At 63.4% G+C, this 21,650-nt stretch overlaps 1 protein-coding gene and 1 long non-coding RNA gene across 3 annotated transcripts; one reads left to right on the forward strand and one right to left on the reverse strand.

The window, feature by feature from the left end:
• Nucleotides 1-3,017: 3,017 nt before the first annotated feature.
• On the reverse strand, nt 3,018-12,482 carry KLF16 (KLF transcription factor 16). The gene is made up of 2 exons (XM_059918873.1): nt 11,866-12,482; nt 3,018-4,043 (listed from the first exon to the last, which is right to left on the reverse strand). The coding sequence occupies exons 1-2, from the start codon at nt 12,320-12,322 to the stop codon at nt 3,742-3,744; spliced, it is 759 nt and encodes a 252-aa protein (XP_059774856.1). The 5' UTR covers nt 12,323-12,482; the 3' UTR covers nt 3,018-3,741.
• On the forward strand, nt 11,774-17,082 carry LOC132363235 (uncharacterized). Of its 2 annotated transcripts, none has more exons than XR_009502577.1 (4): nt 11,774-12,088; nt 13,158-13,247; nt 14,899-15,056; nt 16,445-17,082. It is a non-coding gene; the product is annotated as an uncharacterized LOC132363235 (long non-coding RNA). The 2 variants fall into 2 exon arrangements; XR_009502578.1 differs by lacking the exon at nt 11,774-12,088 and adding an exon at nt 12,965-13,047.
• Nucleotides 17,083-21,650: the final 4,568 nt, after the last annotated feature.

Raw genomic sequence — 21,650 nt, forward strand, 5'->3', positions numbered from 1 at the left:
GGGCCTGGCATGTTGGAGGAACAGCTAGAAGGTCCATGTGTCTGGAGCAGAGTGAGCAAGGGGGAGAGAGGGAGGAGGGGAGGGCAGGGAGGGGATGGGGCAGGTCGTGCAGGTCCCAGTGGGCCACGGGGAGAACATGGGCTTTTACCCCCAGGGAGGTGGGAGCCTTGCAGGCTTATGGGCAGAGGAGGGACTGGACCTGGTGCAGGTGCTCACTGGTGCCCTGTGGCCACTACAGGGTGGACAGACTGTCAGGAGCGAGGGTGGGAGTCAAGGACCACGGGGGAAGCCATGCTGGTCCAGGTGGGCCATGATGAGGTGGGACCAGGTGGAGGCCGAGGAGGGGGGAGAAGTGGGTGGATTCTGGATATGTTTTGAAGGTAGAGCTCTAGGGAGATTTCCGGGTGGACTGGATGTGGGTGGTGAGACAAAGAGGGGAGTCAAGGGTGACCCCAAAGATTTTGGCCTGTACACCTGGAAAGATGAAGCTGCAGTGATGAAGGGGAGCCGACCAAAGCAGACTGGGGGCAGGGGTAAGAATATCCCGGGCCTGGAGTTGAGGGTGAGGTCCAGCTGGCATGGACCAGGGGGTGTCCTCAGCACACCTGGGGAGGAGGGCCAGGGGTCCCCGAGGCCACCTGCCAGTGAAGCGTCCAGGAGGCAGAGGGGGAATCTTCGAGCTGTTTCCGGGGCATGTGGGAGTGCGACCAAGAGAGACTAAAGTGGGGGGCTGCCCGCGTGGACCCAGCATTCCAGGAACCCTGCCACAAAGGAGCAGAGAAGCCTGCCAGAGCTGGAGGGGGACAGGGGTCCAGGGAGCGAGATCTGCGGGCTTTCGGGCCAGATTCCAGGAGAAAGGGAGCAAGGGGAGTGCCAGAGGGAGGCCACCCTCGAGTAAAGGCGAGGGCCCCGTGCCCAGGTTGGGGCCACCTTGGCGGCCCCAAGGACAGGACCCTGGGGAGGGGTGGGCCGGAGCCGGTGGTGCAGTACCAGGGGAGGCCACCAGATGGCGGGTCTGCCGCCTTCTCAGGGGCGGGAAGCGGGGAAACGCGTAGGGAGGGTCCGCGCTCCCCCCACCGCAGTCCCACACGCCTTCCGGGCTCTGGAGACCGCTGGAACCTGGGATGCACTTTTCCTAAGGGGTTCAGAGCCCTCACCAGTTTCTCAACGCTCCCGAGGCCCCTTGCCCTCTCACTTGGGAGCCGGCATACAGCAGGCATACGATACAGGAGCGGCCAGACGACGGGCACAGGAGCCGGGCAGGGGTCGAGGGGAACCTCCGGGGAGGAGCCCTGTCGAGCCCGGGAGTCCTTTAGTCTAGAGAAGCGCGGGCTCCCCCCACCCCCGGTTCCGGAAGGGGGCGGGCAGCGGACGCCCCCGGGCGCCGTGTCACCGCGCCTCGGTTGCCGGGTAACGGAGCCGGAAGGCGGGCTGGGGGCGCAGCTGTGCGAGGCGTGGGTGCCGCTGGACTGCAGCACGCGCCGCAGAGGGCAGCCCCCTCCCCGCGCCTTAGGGCTGGAGGGGCGTTGCCAAGACCGCCACCAGGTCCCCCGATTCACTAGCCCACTGCCTCAGTTTCCCCAAGAGGAGGCTGGGGACCCCACTGGCGAGGGGGACAGAGGAACTCAGAGGGCCCACCGGCTCGGACCAGCGATGGGAAAAACCACACAGGCTCTGGAAATCGGGTTTAAAAAAGACATGTTTAATTAATTAAATACCAGGATGAGGCCAGGCAGGGCAAGGGGAGGGGGGGGGTCACCCGAAAGCACAAATCCCTTGGGACCCTACCCCCCCACACACACACCTCGAAAGGCCACAGCTAAAATGGCTGGAGCCAGATCCCAATGACCATCGGTCCCTCCAGACCCCTGGACACGGGGGGGGGGGGGCGGGGGGGGGCCAGGGACAAGTTCTCAGCTCCCTGGGTCCTCAGACCACAGCCCACCCACTGCGGACATGCACCGGCCAGGGCTGGGACAATGAGGGGGGCGTCCAGACAGACACAAAGGGAAACAAGGCCCTGGCCCGCCCTCCGCCCCCTGGACTAAGGCATCTCACCACCGCGGGAAGATCCTCCGCAGCCCCGCCCCCCTCCCCAGGACCCCAGGCACCTGTCCCTGGATCCTGCCAGGGCCGGTTCCGGTCCACGCTAGTGCCATCCAAACGCCCCAGCCCCCAACTGGGAGGCAGGAAGGTTCTGGAACACAGAGGGGTGCCACAGACCTCGTGCAGCCAAAGGCAGGATAGGCCTTTTCACGGTATGGGACAGGAAGCCTGGGTCCCTTCCCATTCCAGGGCCGGGGTCTTCAGTCCCTCTGTCCAAAATGAAATCCAACCGCAGCCACAGTGGGAAGACACCAGGAGGGGACGTGACATCTGTCCCTCCCCATCCTAAGTTCAGACCACGCAGACCCTCCCTCCCACACCCACAAAGCCTGAGGACAACAGACCACCCACCGGGGCCCAGATCAAGGAAGAGATTGGCGCCTGAAAAAATATTCTACCCGGTCCAAAAAAATCGAGCTATCCCAGGGGGTTCGGGGGTCAGCCCTCCCGCTTCCCGCCCGCCCGCCCGCGTGAGCGGGACCTCAACCGCTGGTCCAGTGGCCACGCCGGGGGCAGGATGGAGCCAGGGCCCGGGGCCTCCTCACCCCCATCCGCAGGGCGGGGAAGGGGTGCATTTTGCCCGAAGGCTGGCCTGGTCCCAAATAGGAGGGATTGATTGTCACGTGATGCTGCACAAGGCCAAAGTCGGGGACTCTTCCCCTTCAGGAGAGGGGAGCCGGCCATCCAAACTGGGGGCCAGCTTCCCCCCAGTCTCTCTCACTGACACACTCGCACACCCACCCAGAGGGGCAGGGCAGCCCCCCCCCGCGCCAGCAGACAGAGGAAAATAAATAAGCCTGCAGTAACTCCCATCCCGTGATATTCGCGCCCCGCCCCCCGCCCCCACCGTGAGTCAAATTGCTCTTTGGAAGAAACCCCCCCCTTCTCTCCCTCCCTACCCCAAGTCTCAGAAGCAAAACCGGTACCCCTATGGAAACCCTACGACCTCCCCCGTCCCCACCCACCCAGCCCTCGAGGCTGGGGAGCTGAGGGGCCCCTCCCGTGAGCAGTGGGGCAGAACCTGTGGACACCTGAGATTGAGTACCCGAAGGGGGCGGCCGGGCCACACCCCGTTTCCCTGAACGTCTCCAATGGCTTTCGGGGGGGTGAGGGGCTCCCGGGGCGGGGGATGGGGGGACACGAGGCAGCCCGTGGTAACCCCTGGTTCACCTATGGCTCTTTGCATACTTCATCCCAACGTGGACAGAGGGGCCTGGGGACCAAGTGTGAACACCGGTTAGGGGGTGCCTTTCCTGGGCCACCTCCCCCCAAGGCCCACACGTCCCTCAAAGCAGGGAGGTGGCGAAGGGGGAAGGGGGACGCCTCCTGGCCACCCACCCAGGGTCCCTGTTTAACAGCTGGGAAGAGAGTTAACGATCATGGCTATATACAGACACGGGGCCACTACCCCTCCCGAGAGCAAACTCCAAGGCCCGGATGACCCCGGTCCAGTCTCAGACCCCTCCTTGTTTTCTCGAGGGGGCAAGGGCATCTGGGGGGCCCTCAGGGGGACACTGGAAGGGGCCGGGCTGGCGGTCAGTCCGTTCCCCGCCCCGGGCCGGGACAGTAGGCGTGTTGCTGGTGCTCCATGCCCAGGCCCAGCGGGGGCGCGCTCAGGGCGGCTGGACTGGGGCTCTACAGGCCGGCGGGGGCCGGGCTGGGCACCGGGCTGGGCGCGGGGCTGCCCGCCAGGCTGCAGGGCAGCGAGTCGCTGGGCGAGGTGCTGCGGGCGCCCGGGCGCCGGAGCAGTTCCGGCCGGAAGCCGGGGTGGCGGCGCGCGTGCTTGGTCAGGTGGTCGCTGCGGGTGAAGCGCTTGGAGCAGAGCGGGCAGGGGAAGCGCTTCTCGCCCGTGTGCGTCCGATGGTGGCGGGCCAGCTCGTCGGAGCGCGCGAACTTCTTGTCGCAGCCCGGCCAGTCGCAAGCGAAGGGGCGCTCACCTGCGCGGAGGAGGCGGAGGACAGACAGACAGCGGTCAGTGTGGGGGCAGAGAGGGAGAGGAGGAAGTCCCATCAGATCCCCAAGGGTCCTCGTCATCTGCCTCATCTCTCCCCACCTCGTTCTAGAGGCTGAATTCTGGACGTGAATGTTTAAAGAAAACGGCCCCAACTCATTTCGCGAACCCCCGTGAATACTCTCCCCTCTATTTCTACGACTAATGGTAATCAGACTGAGAGCAGCTGCCATGAGTTGAAAGGAGAACCTAAAGAGACCGCGTTCTCCCAGGACCGCGCGCCGGCGCGCCCCCACCCCCAGGACGGCGCCACCTCGGTGACATGTGTACTTGGCACACACGTGTCCGCTCCGAACGCACGTCGAGTTTTCGGAGAGGCTTCTTATGCAAACGGGTCCTGCCGTCCCCACCCCCGCGAAACTCCCTTCTGCCCTTCCTGTGGGGGCATTCCGGGGGCTCCCAGGTGCTCGCGATCCCAGTCAAGCCCCTTCCTTTTGGAAATGACCACCCGGTGGGGGGCACCGACTGGGCAGCTTCCCGTGCCTGACGCCACCGCTGACCCTCGTGGCCCCTCTACGAGCAGAGGGACATGTGAAGGGACTCCCAACCCCGGCCAACCCCGGGGCTGCACTCGCAGGGTGCGGAGTGACACAAGGCGAGGCGGGGACAGCCCCTGGGTGCGGTGCGGGAAGGGGCGGAGCCCGAGGCAGCCCAGGACTCGCCCCGCCCCATCGGAGCAAAGGCGAGGGGAGGGGCGGGCCGCCACCGGCAACTTCCTCCGCAGACCCCTCCCACCGCCAGGCCGGCCTCGCCCATCCTGCCCCTGCGGGCGCCGCCATCCCGCCTGCCAGTCCCCACCCGCCCATCCCTTGGGGGGTCTCCGCCCCGGAACAGGGTCGCCCGATCCCCCCTCATCAACCGTGTGTGTTGTCAGCGTGTCCCCAGCCGACCCGGGGGGACCCCCGCCACGCCCCAGGCCCAGGGGCCGTGAAGCACCCAAGAGTTTGCACCCTTCTGGACCCAGCGCCGGGTACCTGGGACCCTGGAATCCCCAGGCGTTGTGTTGCCCAATGCCCAGGGGGTTTGCAGGGTGTGTTGGGGGTGGATAGAGTGTGGACACGTGGGCAGGGTCGCCCCTCGTGGCACTGGACGGAACCCAGCAGAGGAAGAGGGGGAGGCCAGCTGGGGGGCAGGAGGGGGAGCCACAGTGGGGTCAGGGTAGGTTACACACTGGGAGGCCCACACCGAGCACTGGGGACTGCGGTGACCCAGGTTGACCCTGCCTCAGGAAACACGCCCTTCGGTGGGGGAGGTGCTGAGGGAGACAGACTGAAGGGTGTCCTCAGCCGAGGATCAGAGAAGCACCCCCAAAGCAGCACCCTAGTGGGGGCGTGCACAGCTGACCAGGAGCCGGCGGTGGGGGCCATGGGACAGACCCGCAGCCGTGGGGTGGGGGAACCTGCATTCTCAGGGTGACCCAGTGACATCTCTGCTCTGGAAGCTCAAGGCCCGCCCTGGGGAGAGGGCTGGGAGGGGGAAGGGATCGCGAACCACTAAGGGGCACCAGTGGACTTTAGAGGGGCTGCCCAGGAGAGAGCGGCACTAAAACCTCCCCTCCCCCACCCCTTCCTCCTGGTCGCACTCGGACACCACCAGCGAGGCAGAAAAGGGGGGGTCAAAGCCCAGCAGCCTCCCCCAGAAAGTTTCTTGCGGGATACCTGTCGGTTATACTCACGGCTGGGGGAGGGCAGGCCCCAGGAGGCTGGGGACCCAGACGCGCTGGTGCCACCTCCCCCAGGGGTCACAGGCCACAATCGTGGTGCTCGTGGAGAGCAACTGTCCAAGACCACAGGTGGCCCCAAATCCCTGGGCCTGTCCCACCCCCCACACCCCATGCTTCCCCTGGAACAATCCAGCAGGCAGAGTCCGCAGCCGCTGGGGGAGGGGCCCCAGCGGGGACGTCCTCCATAGAATCACGGGGCTCAAAACAGCCCCAGAAGGGACACCCCACCCCACCCCACTTGGAACCGACAGGTCCCGAGGGCCGAAGTCTGGGGGCGGGGCTGCTGGCTTCCAAGCAAACGGGGGCCTGGGGGAGCGACGCCCCTCCGAGGGGTATGCGGCCCTGTCGCCATCTTGCAGGACGCAGGCGGGGAGAAGGTGGGGGAGAGGGGGGCCAGGCCACCGCGGGTGCGCCCCGCAGTTGGCTCACTTCCCCATTTAGGGCAGCGGGGCCCGCCTCCCGCCCTGCCCTCCCCTCCCTCCGTCCCGCAGCTCTACTTTGCCACCAGCAGGTTGCAAGAGCGGTGCCCGTGCCCGCAAGGGCCGGACGCCTGCAGCCGCCGGGAACACAGCTGCCGCACGTAGCTTGGCGGCGGCAGGGACATCCGCAGCCCCAGCCGGCCTCGCTCACGTGGTCCCACTCCCGCCGGGGCCGGGGGTCGCCTCACCGGCTGGCCGCCTGCCAACCCCGCCCCACGCCCGGTTGCTGGGTAGCGCAGCGCACGTGCACACGTGGGTGGCGGGGCCCGGGGCGCGCAGGCTTCCCTCCCCACAACGTCGGGCGGATGCCTGCAGGATGCCAGGACCTGCCACCCTCTCAGTCCTCTGGTCGGGAAGGAGGGTAACATTCAGAGGCTCAGAGCCGGCATGCCGGGTGCGGCCGCCTGTCTGCTGAGTCCACCTGGGTGCCGGAGGAGGATGCGGTGGGCGGGGCTGCGGTGGACTTGACTCTCTGACTTGGGCTGGGACTAGGCGTGAGCTCAGGACGGCCAGAAAGGAGGTCCTGGCAACCGTGCGCCAGGCCTGGCTCAGTGTGCTCGGCCTTCACGGGGGACAGTGCCCCACCTCCCTGGTCTGGGGCTGGGGGCCAAGGGTCTGACAGGGGACCTTCACTGTGACCTCCTGAGGTCATGACTAACCTAAGGGGGGTGTGTGTGGCCCGCAGCCAACCCTTGCGCAAATGGCCACCTACCAGGTGAACTGCACCGGGGGAGGGGCCCAGGTAAGGTAGCATCCCAGGAGAGCTGGAGAAGGCTGGGACTGCAGCATGTGGGGGGGCAGGGGGCTTCCCAAAGGAAATAGGCCTGAGCAGGCCGCGAAGGACAGTACGGACATACAGCCAAAAGGATTGAAAATTGATGGTGAGGTCCGGGGGGCAGAGCACAGGGTCCCCGTGCGGCTGGCCATCCTGATGGCTTTAACAAAGACCAACCCGTGCGAAGTTCATCTGCTCTGTGATCTTAGCCACCCCCATCTCTCTCCCTGTCCCCGCCCCTCCTGTAGGTTTTCCATTTCAATTGCTCTGCGGTTGCCACCAAAAACCATAGGCAGAGGTCTCCCAGACTCTCACCTCCCCACGTGGTACCTGGCAGCAAATCCCATCAGAGCCCCTTTCAAAATATGTCCAAACCCCCCCTGGCTCTTCGTGGCTCCAGCCCCCGGCTCAGGCCGGGAGTGGGGCGGCAGCCCATCGGCGGGTGCCTGGGCCGCCCAGTCTGTGCTCTGCTCCCTGGCTCAGAGTCGAAGCTGAAGTCTTTACTGTGGCCTCGCTTCTCTGCAGCCCCGGTAGTTGCTCCTCACACACCGCCTGGAACCTCTCCCCCATCACTCAGTCCCTTCTCTGTGCTAACGTCACCCTTCAGAGCAGACTCTCCTTATCCCGCTGGGGTACCCCCCCACTGACCCCGTTCTCGGCTTTCTTACGCTTATGCTCAGTCTCTCCTGGGTATATGTGCCCCCCACCTGACCATAAAACTGACAGCACAGGCCTGGCACACCGTGGGTGCTTAACACATGTGTGGAAAGCGTCTACAAGCCCCGAGAATGGCACTCAGGTTGCTACAGCTCCAGCAGCAGCTAACCAGCTAGCTTGCTGGTGCGTCATCTGGTTTACCTCCCCACCCCCCCAGGTAGGAGCCACCACTACCCCCGTTTACATAAAAAGCGGGCCACCTGCCACCCCACACCTCTCCTCCCTCCTGGGGAACCCAAGCTGCCTTGGCTTTGCTGCCCCACCCGGACCGGCATCTTCAGCATCGGGGGTGATGGCCTACTCAGTGCCTGTGTGTTCAGGCCCCCCAGAGCATGTGTGTTCCGGAGCCCCGCTGTTCTGGAAACGGGACTGGGTGAGGGTGGCGCCCCTCCCTCCCCGGGAGGCCAGCTCCTCAGGCTGGTATCGTGTGCCAACTCCCGGGCCATCTGGGCCATCTTTATCAGGGAGCCTGGGTGGGGGGTGGTTATCACCCCTTGCAAGGTGGGGGCGCCGACACTGTGAGCAGTCCCAGCTGCTCGCTGCACCCTGCTGCGGGACGAGGGGGCTGGGGGGCAGGCAGTCCTGGGCACTCGCACCCCACCCCGTGCCCTGGCACTGCCCCATTCTGGCCCCCCAGATAAGCCACCAGTCTCCTGCGCCCCACCTGGTGCGCTAGGGGCGCTCACAGCTCTGCGAGGGGTGGAGGTGGGGTCTGCTGACTCAGACAGCCCTGGGGGGTGCGGTGGCTACTTCCCCTCTGGGCCTCAGTTTCCCCATCTGCCTCTCCTCCTGGGGGCCTGTTCAGCAAAGAATACCACCACCACTCACCCCCCTCCTTAGGCTGCTCGGCAAACAGCGGTCGCCCTAGCCACCTCTTGTCCCCCAAGTCCTGGGCCTTGTCCCTCCCACCCAATTCCTGCGGTGGCCCCCCGCTCTCCCTCCCACACAGCGGCCCCCCTCCTCGATCCCTCTGCTGGATCCTAATCCCTTCCCCATAAACGGATTTTCCTCTGCAAAGCCGGGCTTGCCCCCCCCACCCCCGCCCTGCCCTTGGGATTAAAGGGCACACTTACCTACTCTGCCCCCTCCCCATCTCCCACTACAGCCTTCCAAATCCACGCCCCAGGGCCCCTGCCCCCACCCCCTGCAGCCAGGGTGCCGTCCCCTCCCCTGGGACACACCCTTCCCTGCTGCATCTGACTCCGCGGTGTCGCTCAGAGGCCTCTTCCTCCAGGAAGCCTTTTCCTCCATCACCGCTGCTTTCACTGTCCCCCCAGTGTTCCAGGAGTCCCGGGGGACGGGGACTGGGTCATCCCCACAGTGCCTCTCACACACTGTAAAGGCTCAGCTACTCTTGCTCAGGCTCAAGCAGACAGGGTTTTAGAGGGGGTCTCAGCTGGAGGTATTGCCGCAACGCCCAGGGGACACTGGATGATGTCTGAGAACATTTGTCATTGTCACAACGGGGGGTGCTCCAGGTGGGGGCCAGGGAGGCTGCTCAACACCCTACAGTAGCCAGGACGCCCCACACAGACAATGAGCCAGCCCCGAAGTCAGCAGGGCCGAAGAGGAGACCCTAGACTAACAGCCCCACTTCCAGATCTCAGCTCCTTGCGGGGAGGGGGCCTGAGCCCCCCAGAGGTGCTGGACACTGGGGGCTCTGGGGCAGGGGAGCAGTCCGGAGACGAGGGAGGTTGGGAGAGCGAGGAGTAGATTGTCAGCCTCTCCGCCCCCGCCCCACCTCCCTCCCTCTCCCTCTCGGTATCCACGGCAACCGCGTCAACATCTCCTGCAGCTTCCCAGTCCTTCCCTGCCCCACACTGGAGGCAGGAGAGCTCCTTCTGGGCCAGGGGCTGCGGGCCAGACACAGGGGACCAGAGGACAGCCGTCCCCGCTCCCCCACAGCTGGGTGGCCCTGTGAAAGACCCCATCGCCCCTCTTGGTCTCCCCACCCCAAGCCTCTGTGCCAAATGGAGCAGGGATGATGAGACGCCACACTCAACTCGCCTGGCTCCTGCTGGGCCTGCTTGCTCATCTGTAAAATGGGGCCAGGCCAGGATGGGAGCTCTCTTTACCTTACAGAGAGGAGAGCGGTCATCAGGCAGAGGCGGGTGGAACGGGACTCCCTCCCAAAGGCCCTCGGGGGACAACGGCGCAGCAGACAGCCATCATCTAATTAAAGCTCCTCATCACATCACTCCCCAGGCCTGCCCCCAGCAGTGAGCAACAAGAGGTCCAAGACAAACATGGCTTCCCCACCCCAAAACAGGCATAAAAACAGCTGCCCCCTCCCCTGGGGGCTGGAAAAACCCAAAGGCCTTGACACAGACCCTGGGTAGGGTTTGGTGGTCCTGAACACTAGACAGATGCTGAATTAGCAATCACTGAGCACGAAGGTGCCCCAAACCCTACAAAACCGGAACCAAAGGTGCCTGGGTGCACGACTTTCACTCTTAGGAGCAGCACCCCCCCACCCCAGGGCCCAGCACCATTATTATCCAGGGGGCAAGGCATGGGGGGATGGCACCCTGCCCTCCCCCACCCATCACTGGGACACCTCAACTCAGTCCCCTGGGCCTCACTTTCTCTTTAAAACCAGAATGGTAATACTGACATCCAGGCCCTCGACAAGGAGTCCTTGCTCCCCCAAAGGCTTAGGGGGGCAGCCAGTACTGCCTGGGGGCCCACGTGGGTACTCAAGGATCCCAGGATACCCTGGGGAAGTGTCCCTACAAAGCCACAGTAGGAAGGGAGGTGGCCACCCCCTTCACCAGACCCAGAGACTCGAACAGAATGTGGAAAAAACCAAACTAGTGCACTAGGGGGTCTGAGCCACTCTCAGGGTTCACACCATCCATGTCTCTGCCACAACGCTAGGTCCAACCCCTCTTCCATGCACCCGCTCCACGTGTTCCTACAGTGAGAGCGTGTCCACTGAGCCAAGCTGATGCACCCTATTGCCCGACGTGACCCCCATAACGGCCCTCAGGAGAAGGCAGCCCGGAGGCGGTACGTAATGCGCTAGAAACGGACAGAACCACCAAGTCCAAGTGCACTCCCACCCAGCTCCCCTGCCCTTCCCAACAGAAGGAAAACCTCCAATGTTCAAACTCAGGCTGGTGACGAAGGCCCACCATCCCCAGACCCCCAGCCCAAGAGAAAATACTCAGGGTTGAGGGTGGGACTCCGTGGGGAGGACTGGAGGGACCCACAGGAGGAAAAAGAGGAGGTGACAGAGTAAAAGGGTGGCCAGAGCTCCCTGCCTCCGGCTCCCTAGCGGCGCGGCCCAACCCCACCCCCGGCTGGGCTGTGAGACGTGACAGTGTTGCGCGGAACCCTCCCCCGCCCCCAAGCCTTCCAGGCTCCCGCTGCAGGCGGGGGCGTGGGGGGGGACCCAGGAAGCTGCGAAACGCACTGAGGACGTGACATCCTCTGGGGTCCCCCTCCTCCCCAGACTCAAGCCCTAACCCGCACTCCCAGCCCTGCCTTCCGCCTTATTAAAATACATATAAAGGAAGAAAAAACGTGCCGGGCACCCCCCAACCTGGCTCCGCACCAGGCGCTCCGCCGCTCTCTGGGGTGAATCCTCGCGGCCACCTCGGAGGCAGCGCGCGGTTCCTCCTGCCTTTCTACAGAGAAGGAAACCAAGGCAGGAGAGAGAACGAGAACCTCAGAACTGGACGCTCCGACCATAACGCCCACCAACCAGATCCGAAACCAACGGAAAATAAAAGAGAAACGAGGCCGAGAGCGAAGGAGACTGCCCGGGAGCCCCGACCCCGCCCGCGGACCCCGCCGCGACGCGCGCCCCGCGCCCCGCGAGCCCCTGCCGCTACCTCGGCGCCCGCCATCCGCTCGCCGCCCGACCGCGTGGCCGCCACGCCCCCCGCGCGCGCCCCACCCACCAAGGCCCCGCCCTCCCGGCCGGCGCGGCGGCGGCCCGGGCGCGCCCCCCTCCCCGCCCCCGACGCGCCACGCAGTTTCGGGGTCCCGGCGGGGGGTGGGGAGCGCGGGAGGCCGCCCTCGCGCGGGCCGGGCGCGCGGCCAGACTCACCTGTGTGCGTCCGCAGGTGCGACTTGAGGTGGGAGGACTTGTAGTACGCCTTGGCGCAGCCCGGGAAGGGACAGCGGTGGCTCTTGGCGGCGGCGGGCGCGGCGCCGGGGGCGCGGCCGGAGGACGGGGACGAGGCGGCCGAAGAAGAGGAGGCGGGCGAGGCGCCCCCCGGAGCGGCGCCGGGCCCGCCGCGCAGGTCGGCCAGGATGCTAGCGGCCAGCAGGTGGGGTGCGGCGGCGGCGGCGCCCGGGCCTGGGCCCGGGACGGCGGGGGCCGGCGGCGGCGGCCCCGGGGGCCCGGGCGGGGCGGCCTCGCGGCGCGGCGCGCGCACATCCAGGCCAGCGGCCGGGCCCGCGCCCTCGGGGCCCGGTCGCCCGCGGTGCACCACGGCGCCTGAGGAGATGGCCATGAGCACGTCGGCGGCGAAGTAATCCACGCACGCCACGGCTGCCGACATGCCAGGCAGGGGCGGGCGGCGCGGCCGAGCGGGCGGAGCGGAGGCGGCGGGAGCGGCGCCCGTCCGGCCGGCGGCGGCTGCTCGAGTGCGGGAGGCGGAGGAGGAGGAGGAGGAGGAGGAGGCCGGCGCGCGCCGCCGCCGCCGCCGCCCGCGCTCGGCCTGCCCCGCCCCGCCTGACGCGCCCTGACGCACCGGAGCCCGCGGGGGCGGCCGCGGCCCGCCCCGCCCGGAGGACGCCCCCTCGGGGCGCGCGGCCACGCCCCCCGCCCGGCGCGCCCTCCACCACCCTGCCCGCTGCGCGCGGCCGCCGGGGGCGGGGCCGGGCCGAAGGAGCCGCCCCCTGGCGCGCCTACTCTGGCAGCAGAGTACGCCTCCCCTTCTTCTCCGAGCGCTCCTTACCCACGCGGGGCGCCAGGCCGTGGAGCCAGCCCCCTCTGGCCCTCCCCTCCCCCTGCGGCCACCCCTGGTCCGCTTCCCCGAGCACCCTCTCCTCACACCAGGAAGCTCCGCCTGGTCCCCGCTACGGTCTCGCCTCCAGAGCGCGCCCCGCCCCGTCCCAGCACGCCCCTCCCTCCTCGGAAGGCCCCGCCTCCTAGGGCGCGCCCCTCCCTGCTCGGCGCGCGCCCCGCCTCCCCGCGGGCTCGCCCGCCCCACGCTGAGGCGCGCGGCCGGCGGGGGCCCGCCCCTTCCTCGGACGCTTCCACCCCGGCCCGGGCGCGCCCCAGGTCAAGATGGGGGAGGGGTCCGTTCCCCACGTGGCCCGGTGGGGGTGCGGAAGCGGCTAGCCCCGCCCCCCGGCCACGTGCGCGACCCTTCCCCCTCTTCTCCTCCCCAGTTTGTGGCCCTGCTCGACCGCGCGCCCCTTGCCTTCTCTCGCCCGCTTTCATGGGGGTCCCCCTCGCCGCTCCCGGAGACCCGCAGCTAGGTAGGGGAGGGGAGGACTCCCCGCCTGGCAGGGTCGAGCTAACGTGCGCTCGTTCCTCTTTTTTTGCCCCATTCGGGAGTGAGGAGGGCTGGGGTCACAAAGGGCGGGGCTCGGGGTGCTTTGGGGAGGAAGAGTGGGCCGGCCCCTCCAGGACAAGGGGGTCGGGAACATCGCTACCGGCGCCAGTCAGGGAAATTTGGGGCGCAGACGGGGAAAGTAGGGCCTCGGCAAGCCCCCGAGGACGTCCTGGCTAAGTTGTTTAATGTCGTCGATGACGCCAGGAACGCAGATGCCCGGGGTCCGCCCAACCCGCAGATCTGAAGCAGCGGGCGCGGGGAAGTGGGGCGATGGGGTGGTCCCCTCCATTGCGACCACGCCCCCGCCCCTTCCTAGGCAGGCCACGGGGACCGTGCAGTGGCAGGAGCGGCCTCCAGGGGGCCTTCCTGCACGGGTTCTTGTCTTGAGCTGGGTGTGGACAGAGGCCGGGGGCTCTGGCCCAGACCCCATCCCCGGACTGAATACTCACCCTGGCCACCTGCAACACGTACCCGCTCCGCGCGCTAGCTGACAAGACCTGGCTCCGCCCCTCTGGCCCCAGGCTGGCCTCTGCCCCCTGCGTCCCCCTGGTCTAGGCCCGACCATCCTTGGTGGTGCCAGCTTGTGCCAGCCCCCTCTGGGGGCCCGCCCTTGCACAAGGGTGGACAGAGGGAGGGAGAGGAGAGGGGCACTGGAGCAATGACTTCAGGCTTCAGAGAGGAGATGCCGCTTCTTTAACAGATGAGCCCACTCCCACTCCAGGTGGGCACTTGGTGGGCACCGGCTGTCAGCATTCCTGCTGGTTGGGGCCTCCTGTGCCTTTGAAAGTCTAGGAGGGTGGCCCACCTGGGCAGGCCCCCACCCTCCACCATCTCAGTACACCCACCCTCAGGTCTTCCCCAAGTCCCTCTGCCTGGCCTCTCCCAAGTCCAGACAAGGCAGGAAGTGCTTTGCGGGCTGCCCCCATAGGCCGCAGCTCACCCCAGCACGTGGGGAAGAAGCAGGACAAGAAAGAGGCCGGGACCCTTTGTTCATTCCTTCCACTGATGTTTATAGGGCCCAGAGCAAGATCTCCCCAGTGGCTTTGCCCTCCAGGGGCTCAGAGTCTAGGGCAAGGCAGCTGGGACTCAAGATAGTGGCACAGGGGATGGACACAGGCCTGACAAGTGGAAGAAGTGGGGGTAGCATCCCAAAGATGGCTCCCCCTGGGGCCTGCAGTTCAAGGGGGCAGCCACGGGAAAATGGGGCGATAACTGAAGGGGGCCCTTCTTCCCACAGGCAAGGGGGGGGGGGTGGACTGTGGCAAAGCAGAGCTTAGGACTGCCGTCCTGGCTGTGCCTGACAGATCTCACGGCCCCAGATAAACCATTTTCTCAGAACCCCAGGTGTGCACTAGCTCCCACGGATAATCAGGGTCTTGGACCTGTGGCTTTCTTCCACGGACCACTTGTGCAGGCAGGAGACCCCAGGCGGGGGACCACACTCCACCCACAGTGTTTCTGTTCACACCCCAGGCCCCCGGGGATGCCTGGGTGACCCCTGATGACACCCCCTGCCCCACCCTGACCCCATGCTCACCTCTGCCTTATGTTTCATCACCCTATCCTCACTACAGCCCTTCAGGAGTTGTCACCCCATTTCATAGATGAAGACATCAAGGCTGGGAGAGGCCCCAGAAGAGGCCTGAAGTGGCTGGCCCACATGCAAGAGCTAGGAGGCAGCAGAGGGTTTGGGGGCCTGAGCTTCTGTCCTGGCCGGGGCACCCACACAGAGGTCAGTCTCTTCTTTCTCCAGACCTCAGTTTCCTCACCTGTAGATGGGGGCCCATCTCTAGCCTTCCCTTCTGGCACCAGGGGGTTCAGGGGGGCTCTCGCCAGACCACAAGGCCCACGGAGCCGAGCTGGGCAGGAGCAGACACAGGGAGGTGTGGAAGGGAAGGGGGCTCAGAGGGCAAGCCTCCCTGCTGCCAGTGAGGGGAAGGCAATATAAAGTGGAGCACATCGGAAACATGGATGCCCTGGGGCCCCGACAGGTCAGGGTGGGAATCTAGGCTCGTGTACCTGAGTGTACGTCTGTGTGTCTGTATGTATAGACATTCTGGAAGGACCATAGCTTTTTTTTTTTTAAAGACAGTGAAGCCTTTACTTTTTGTTTTAATAGTACTTTCTGTATAGTTCAACCTTTTTTTTAATCCATGTGTATTTATTTTATTTTCTTTAAATGTCAGTAGATATCTAGGCAGTGCCATTATGGGCCATGGGCCCTTTCCTTTCATACTTTTCTGTATGAAAAGTTTTCGTTTTTCTTTTTGTTTTGGACATGCCATGTGGCTTGCAGGATCTTGGTTCCCCGACCAGGGATCAAACCTGGGCCCCTGGCAGTGAAAGCACGGAGTCCTAACCACTGGACCGCCGGTAAAGTCCCTGAGAAGTTATCTTCTAAATCACTCCCCCGCTTTGGTGTGGGCTGGGCTGAGGACAGTAACCTGCTTGTGGGGAAACCTGGGGACCCCACCTTAGCCAGGAGGTCAAGGTCGTCTTCAGGGTGTCAGCAATCCCCAGTGGGATGTGATGAGAAGGGCACCTCACTTCTGGGTGTTCTTCCCTATACCCATAGCCCTGGTCTGATCACGAGAAAACCTCAGAAAGGCCCAGATTAGGGGATATTTTACAGAAATTCCCGACTGGTCCCCAAACTGTCAAGGTCATGAAAAACCAGGAAAGACTGCAGGAGCGTCACAGATTTTAAGAGGGTAAGGAGACATGATGACTGAAGGCCATGTGGGCTGCCGGGTCGGACCCTGGAACAGAACAGGACGTTAGTGGGAAAACTGCAGAGATGGGAAAAAAGTCTGGAGTGTGCGAATGGGCAGGTACACAAGTTAGTCCTTGGTTTTCACAAGACCCTCCCACGAGGGGCGCTGGGGGAAGGGTAGGCATGACAGCTTTCCTGTAAACCCCAAACTAATCCGAGGTGAACATTTGAAATTAAACACGAGGAGTGGACGCTAGCAGCCCACGTCGGAGGCACCAGGAGGACTTCTACACTCTCACAGCTGTGTACAGAGCTGTCACAGCCGTAAATGTGGTACCTTGTGACCCAGCAATTCCACTCCTGCAAAGGTACACAAAAAATATTCTTTTCTTTTTCTTTTTTTAAAGCCGTGCACCGTGCGGGATCTTAGTTCCCTGACCAGGGATCGAACCCATGCCCCCTGCATTGGGAGTGCGGAGTCTTAACCACTGGACTGCCAGGGAGGTCCCCCAGAAAATATTCTTAAGGAAACAGAAACGTCTGTGTATGGCTGCACTGTTGTAATGGGGTAAGAGGAGAACAGGTGGACCAGCCTGTGTCGGTCACTGTGTCATGGAGCACGAGGCTATGGGAGGGCCAAGACACAGGGTCAGCTGCGAACTCGAGCTCACCGGAAGCCACAGCCCCTTCACGCTGTGAACTCTGGGTGTTTCCACCTGTCTCTGCAGCCTTTTAGTGCACAGTGGCCTCTGCCAGCCCGTCCACAGCGTTCACCTTTGCAGGGGCCTGGAGACGCACGAAGAGGAAGGGGACATGGGGTGGGGGGCTAGGGGCGGGTGGTTCAGCTCCTCAGAGCGTCAGGCTGGGCAGGCAGGTGCACCCGTTTTTACCACCTGCCTGGCATTGGACATTTGTGGGTGTGACCCCCAGCCTCTCCACGTGGGTCCTGCTTGCAGCTCTCAAAGGACAAAAGCCCCCACCCCTCGTGGAGCGGACGTTCCAGCAGGATGTTGTACTTTGACAACAGAGCATTTTTTAAGATTCATGCATGATTTGCCTTCTCCTCTGTAACCCATCCGTGTTTATTTCTTCTTTTTTTTTTTTGGCTGCATTGGGTCTTCGTTGCTGCGCGTGGGCTTTCTCTAGTTGCGGCGAGCGGGGGCTACTCTTCGTTGCGGTGCGCGGGCTTCTCACTGCAGTGGCTCCTCTTATTGCAGAGCATGGGCTTTAGGCACACGGGCTCAGTAGTTGTGGCTCGCAGGCTCAGTAGTTGTGGCTCACAGGCTCTCGAGCACAGGCTCAGTAGTGGTGGCACACGGGCTTAGTTGCTCCGTGGCATGTGGGATCTTCCCGGATCAGGGCTCAAACCCATGTTCCCTGCATTAGCAGCCGGATTCTTAACCACTGCGCCACCAGGGATGTCCCCATCCGTGTTTATTTCTAACGTGTGTCAGATTACTCACGTGGTCCTAGGGGTTGGTCACACGTAGGAAGTGCAGAAGGCCCCAGCCCAGGCCTAGCCGGGCAGTGGGCATGTGGCTATCTTCCCCCACAGGAGGTGCCAGGTCCCTGCTCCCAGCTGCTGGGGAGAGACCCAGCCCGCCCGCCCCCGCAACACGTCCCTTCTCTAGGAGCGGGAGGAGGCGGGTCTGGCCTGAGCCGTGTGAATTCCCTCCCCAAGGCCCCTTCTCATCCTCCATTCCTTGCTGGCCCGGGACCGACCCCTGGAAAGCAGGGGCTTCCGGAGGCAAGTTTCAGATGGCCAGCTGCAGTGGGGGCCACCCGTGGGCCTGGCCTCCCCGTGCCCTGCTGGGGGAGATGGCAAGCCCTCTTCAAGGCCCTCTCCTGTAACGTGGGTTGCGCGGCGCTCTGCTGGGCTTCAGAGAGCACCTGGCTCGGCTCCTCCCAGCGATGACCATGACCACAGCCAGGCCCGTCCCTTCCACTTCACCTGGACATGCTGTGGATACACACGGGGCTCTGACCTGTGCCCCCTGGCCCTGGGGTCTGGCAGCACAGAGCTCACTGTCCAGCAGGGGCACACCTGTGTCCCAACACCACTTGAGGACAAGAGAGCCCAGGCCTGAGTCCAGTCAGGGTCCCAGGCCTTCTTCTCTGGGCAGCTTGGCCAAAGCCATCTCCCCTGAAGTGGGGACAGTGGGGACGGCGACCCCAGTAGCCCAGGGTTGTCGTCGTGAAGATCCACTTGGCACACGGCAGGAGCTTCGAAACTTAAGGGGGACCCTGACGCTGGGCTGGCACTCCCACCTGACGGAATCGCATAGTTAACACGTTGGCCCTACACCCTGACCGTGAAGCAGACAGACAAGTGCCTGCCCTGGGGGAGCGCCCAGGCCCTGGGTCAGGGTGCCAGGGGCCCTGACGGGTGGTACCCACCGCGAGGCCCCATCTCAGATCTGGGCCCTGGGGGGGACACAGCTCTTCACATAACCTCAGCCACCACGCGTCAGGGAGGACACTGAACTCCCCACCCTCTTCTGGGACCCCCAGTTCACACGGAGACGGCAGAACCAGAGGGGTGGGTCCCACCAGCTCAGCTTCATTGGGGGGGCAGTGAAGCAGGGTCGCCAGAGGAAGGAAGGGAGGATGGACGGAGGGCCCTCGGGGGCTGGGCCCCGCATGAAGTCCAGTCGGGGCTCCTCAGGGCGAGAGTCATGCGCACAACCCGGACCCCACCCTCGGGGAGGGGCCTGTGCCTGGCTGAGGCAGCCCCACCCCCTGGGCAGGCTGTGTCCCCCGGGGTCTCTGGGTGCCAGGCGTGCCTAGGCCGCGGAACAGAGAGCCTGGACCCTGGTCCCGGGACCCAGGGGCCAGGTGTCAGGTGAGGTGCGCCAGGCCAAGTGTCGAGCGGAGGACCAGAGGCTCCGGGGAGCCGGGGGGCGCCTGCTGAGAAGCGCAAGAACGCTGCCCGGTGTGAACACGTGTGTCCTGGGAAATTCACAAAATGGAGAACCGAAAGTTGGCCCTTGTCCCAGGCGGCCTGGGCTCATGGGCTGTACCAAGTGGAAAGGAAGGGGGGGGGTGCATCCCGGAAGGTACCACACCCCCATCACAGCCCCTGCGGTTCAGAGGCTGAGCCCCTCAGAGGCACCCCCCGTGGGAGAGGCGAGTCCCCCGCAGAGGGGCAGAGCCCGCCGGCCGGGCCAGCCTGAGGAGCCCCTGGCCTTAGCTTATCCCTTCCTTGCAATGGGCAGGCACCGGCTAGTAAAGCACTGTGCTGACCTCAAGCAAGGTCAGCACCTCGCACTGTGACTGTACACGGGCGCCAGGGGGGAGGGCCCAAAGGCTTAAGTTTTCAGAATCCTGTTAGAACTAGCATTACAGAGAACATGTTCAAGCCATCAGCTATATTTATTATGACAGAACTTCTCTTGATTTTCATGAGGGGAGTTGGGGCCTCCAGACAGTAAAGAAGTCAGCAGGGTTCAGGATGACTAGGGTGATAGGGTCTAGAAACAGAGCCCCGGACACGGAGAGCGCCTCGTACGTGCGGTAAAGGCGGTGCTTCAGTCGGGGAAAGAATGGCTTTATCGGGAAATGGCGTTGGGGGCGAATGATTTGGGAAAAAGCAGTTTGGGTTCCTACTTTACTCCTTTTCAGAAGTCCTTTCTAGAGTTAGAACAAAAATTTAAATACATATTTAAAAAACAAACCATTATATTTACAGAAGAAAACATCAAACGTTTTACAATCGTGGAGTAGGGAAGATATCTCTGAGCATGATACAAAATGCAGAAGCCATATTGATAAGGTAATGACTGATAACGATTTTAAGTGCCTGGCAAAAATAAATAAATAAAATTAACAAACAAACGAAAAACAAAACAACCAAAAAAAGCCACACACAATCCAAGTCAAACACGAATGACAAGTTGGGAAAAAAATATATCTTTTTTAAGACAGTGGGCTAATTTTCTTAATCTGTAAAGTGTTCCTAAAAAACAGTAACACCAAGAACCCAACAGAACCCAAGCCAAGAACCCAATAGTAACATCAAGAACCCAATGGACAAAGAATGTGAAATACAAATGGCTTTTAAGTATATACATGTTTATAATAGACTTCCAGTTTCAAAATGATTATATTAGTGGTAGAAATGATCAACATAAAAACAAATCTGACAGAAGCACTGAGATGTTTGATTATACTTCTAGGAAACACAAATGAAGCTACAATGAAATACTATTTTAAGGGATCACATACCCATTTAGAGTTCTATGGAAAGCCCTTGGACCTAGCCCTTCTGTATTAAGGAATTCATCCTCCAGAAGTACTCGTACTTGGGTAGGAAGATATTTGTACGAGGATACTGGACCTAGCATTGCCTGCTACAGAAGACTGGAAAAAACCTACATTTCAACCAACAAGAAACAGAATGAATAAATTATAGTGCTAATAAACTATGGCGTGGCCACCAGGAGGACTGGATCCAATCTATCTATGTAGAGGAAACTCAACACTCTCCAAGGCACGCTGAGTAAGAGGATCACACTTTTGTATAAACTCATTAGCTACACATGCACTTTCTTTGTTGACACATAAGAAACTGCTTCCTCTCTGCCCCAGTGGAGGGGAGCACTTGAGGTCAGGGGTGGTGGGAAGAACACTGAGTTTTCACCCAACACTCTTCTGTACTCTGAATTACTCTGTGTGTCTGAAAACATTTTTGTTCAATCGTGAGCCGTCGCTTTGGACTTGCTGCACTGCGGAGTCCCGGCATTCAGGGAACTTACATTCTGATGGGGTGAAAAGACGGCGGGCTCTTGTGACACGGGCAGCAGTGGGGTCAATGGGAGCACAGGGCTCGGGGGGCGGCTTCGGGGAAGAAATACTGCAGCGGGAGGCTGAGGAGCCGGACGTGCTGAGGGGGATCGGCAAAGGCCGGGCCGTAGTGGCGGCAAGTCGGTCACGAGGACCAGCCCGTGCAAAGGCCCCGCGGCGGAAAGGACCGATGCTCTCTGCTCCCGAGAGAACACACCCCACTTTCCGTTTTGCTCCCAGACGTCGTGGATTATCAAACGCGAGCCTAGACTCCCAGCGGGAGGGCCCGTGGGTCTCGGGAGGGTCAAGGCCGGGCACCGTCCTGGGTCAGGGACGGCGTGCCCGGGGCCACTCCCAGCTCTTCCAGCGCCCCTGGCCCGAGGCCCAGCTGTGAGCCACAGACAGCGCTGACACACACCCGCCGGCGTCGGCCGGCCCGCTGGGCGCGCCCCCACAGCCGGGACGGCGGCAAGGGCAGGGCCGGCCAGCCGGAGCCCGAGCCGCCGCCACTTACCGCGCAGGCCGCGGCCTCCTCGCGCTCAGCCACCCACCGCCGCCGCTGTGCGGGCACCACCCCACTTCCGCTTTCGCCCGGCCGCGCCCCTTGCCGTCTTCCCCGCCCCCAGGCCTAAGCACCGCCCCTTCTTAAAGGGGCCGCGGACCCCGAGGGGCCGAGGCGGAAGCATCGCCGGCTCCCGGCCTCGCCACTGCCTAGTGTCGCCACACACGCCGAGCCGCCGCCCGACCTCGGGGTGGATGACAGGCCTCTGAGGCCTTACCCACTCTAGAGTGCCGCCCTTGGAGGTCGCAGGGGGTACTCCGGAGGCCGTT

Source organism: Balaenoptera ricei, chromosome 3 (genome assembly GCF_028023285.1).
Source record: "Balaenoptera ricei isolate mBalRic1 chromosome 3, mBalRic1.hap2, whole genome shotgun sequence".
Lineage (NCBI taxonomy): Eukaryota > Metazoa > Chordata > Mammalia > Artiodactyla > Balaenopteridae > Balaenoptera > Balaenoptera ricei.

Excerpts from the sequence above, each read along its gene's own strand:
- KLF16 (XM_059918873.1), bottom strand. The coding sequence starts at position 12,322 with ATGTCGGCAGCCGTGGCGTGCGTGGATTACTTCGCCGCCGACGTGCTC. Across the intron at positions 4,044-11,865 it reads GCACCTGCGGACGCACACAG|GTGAGCGCCCCTTCGCTTGC; the intron begins GTGAGTCTGGCC and ends TCCTCCGCGCAG.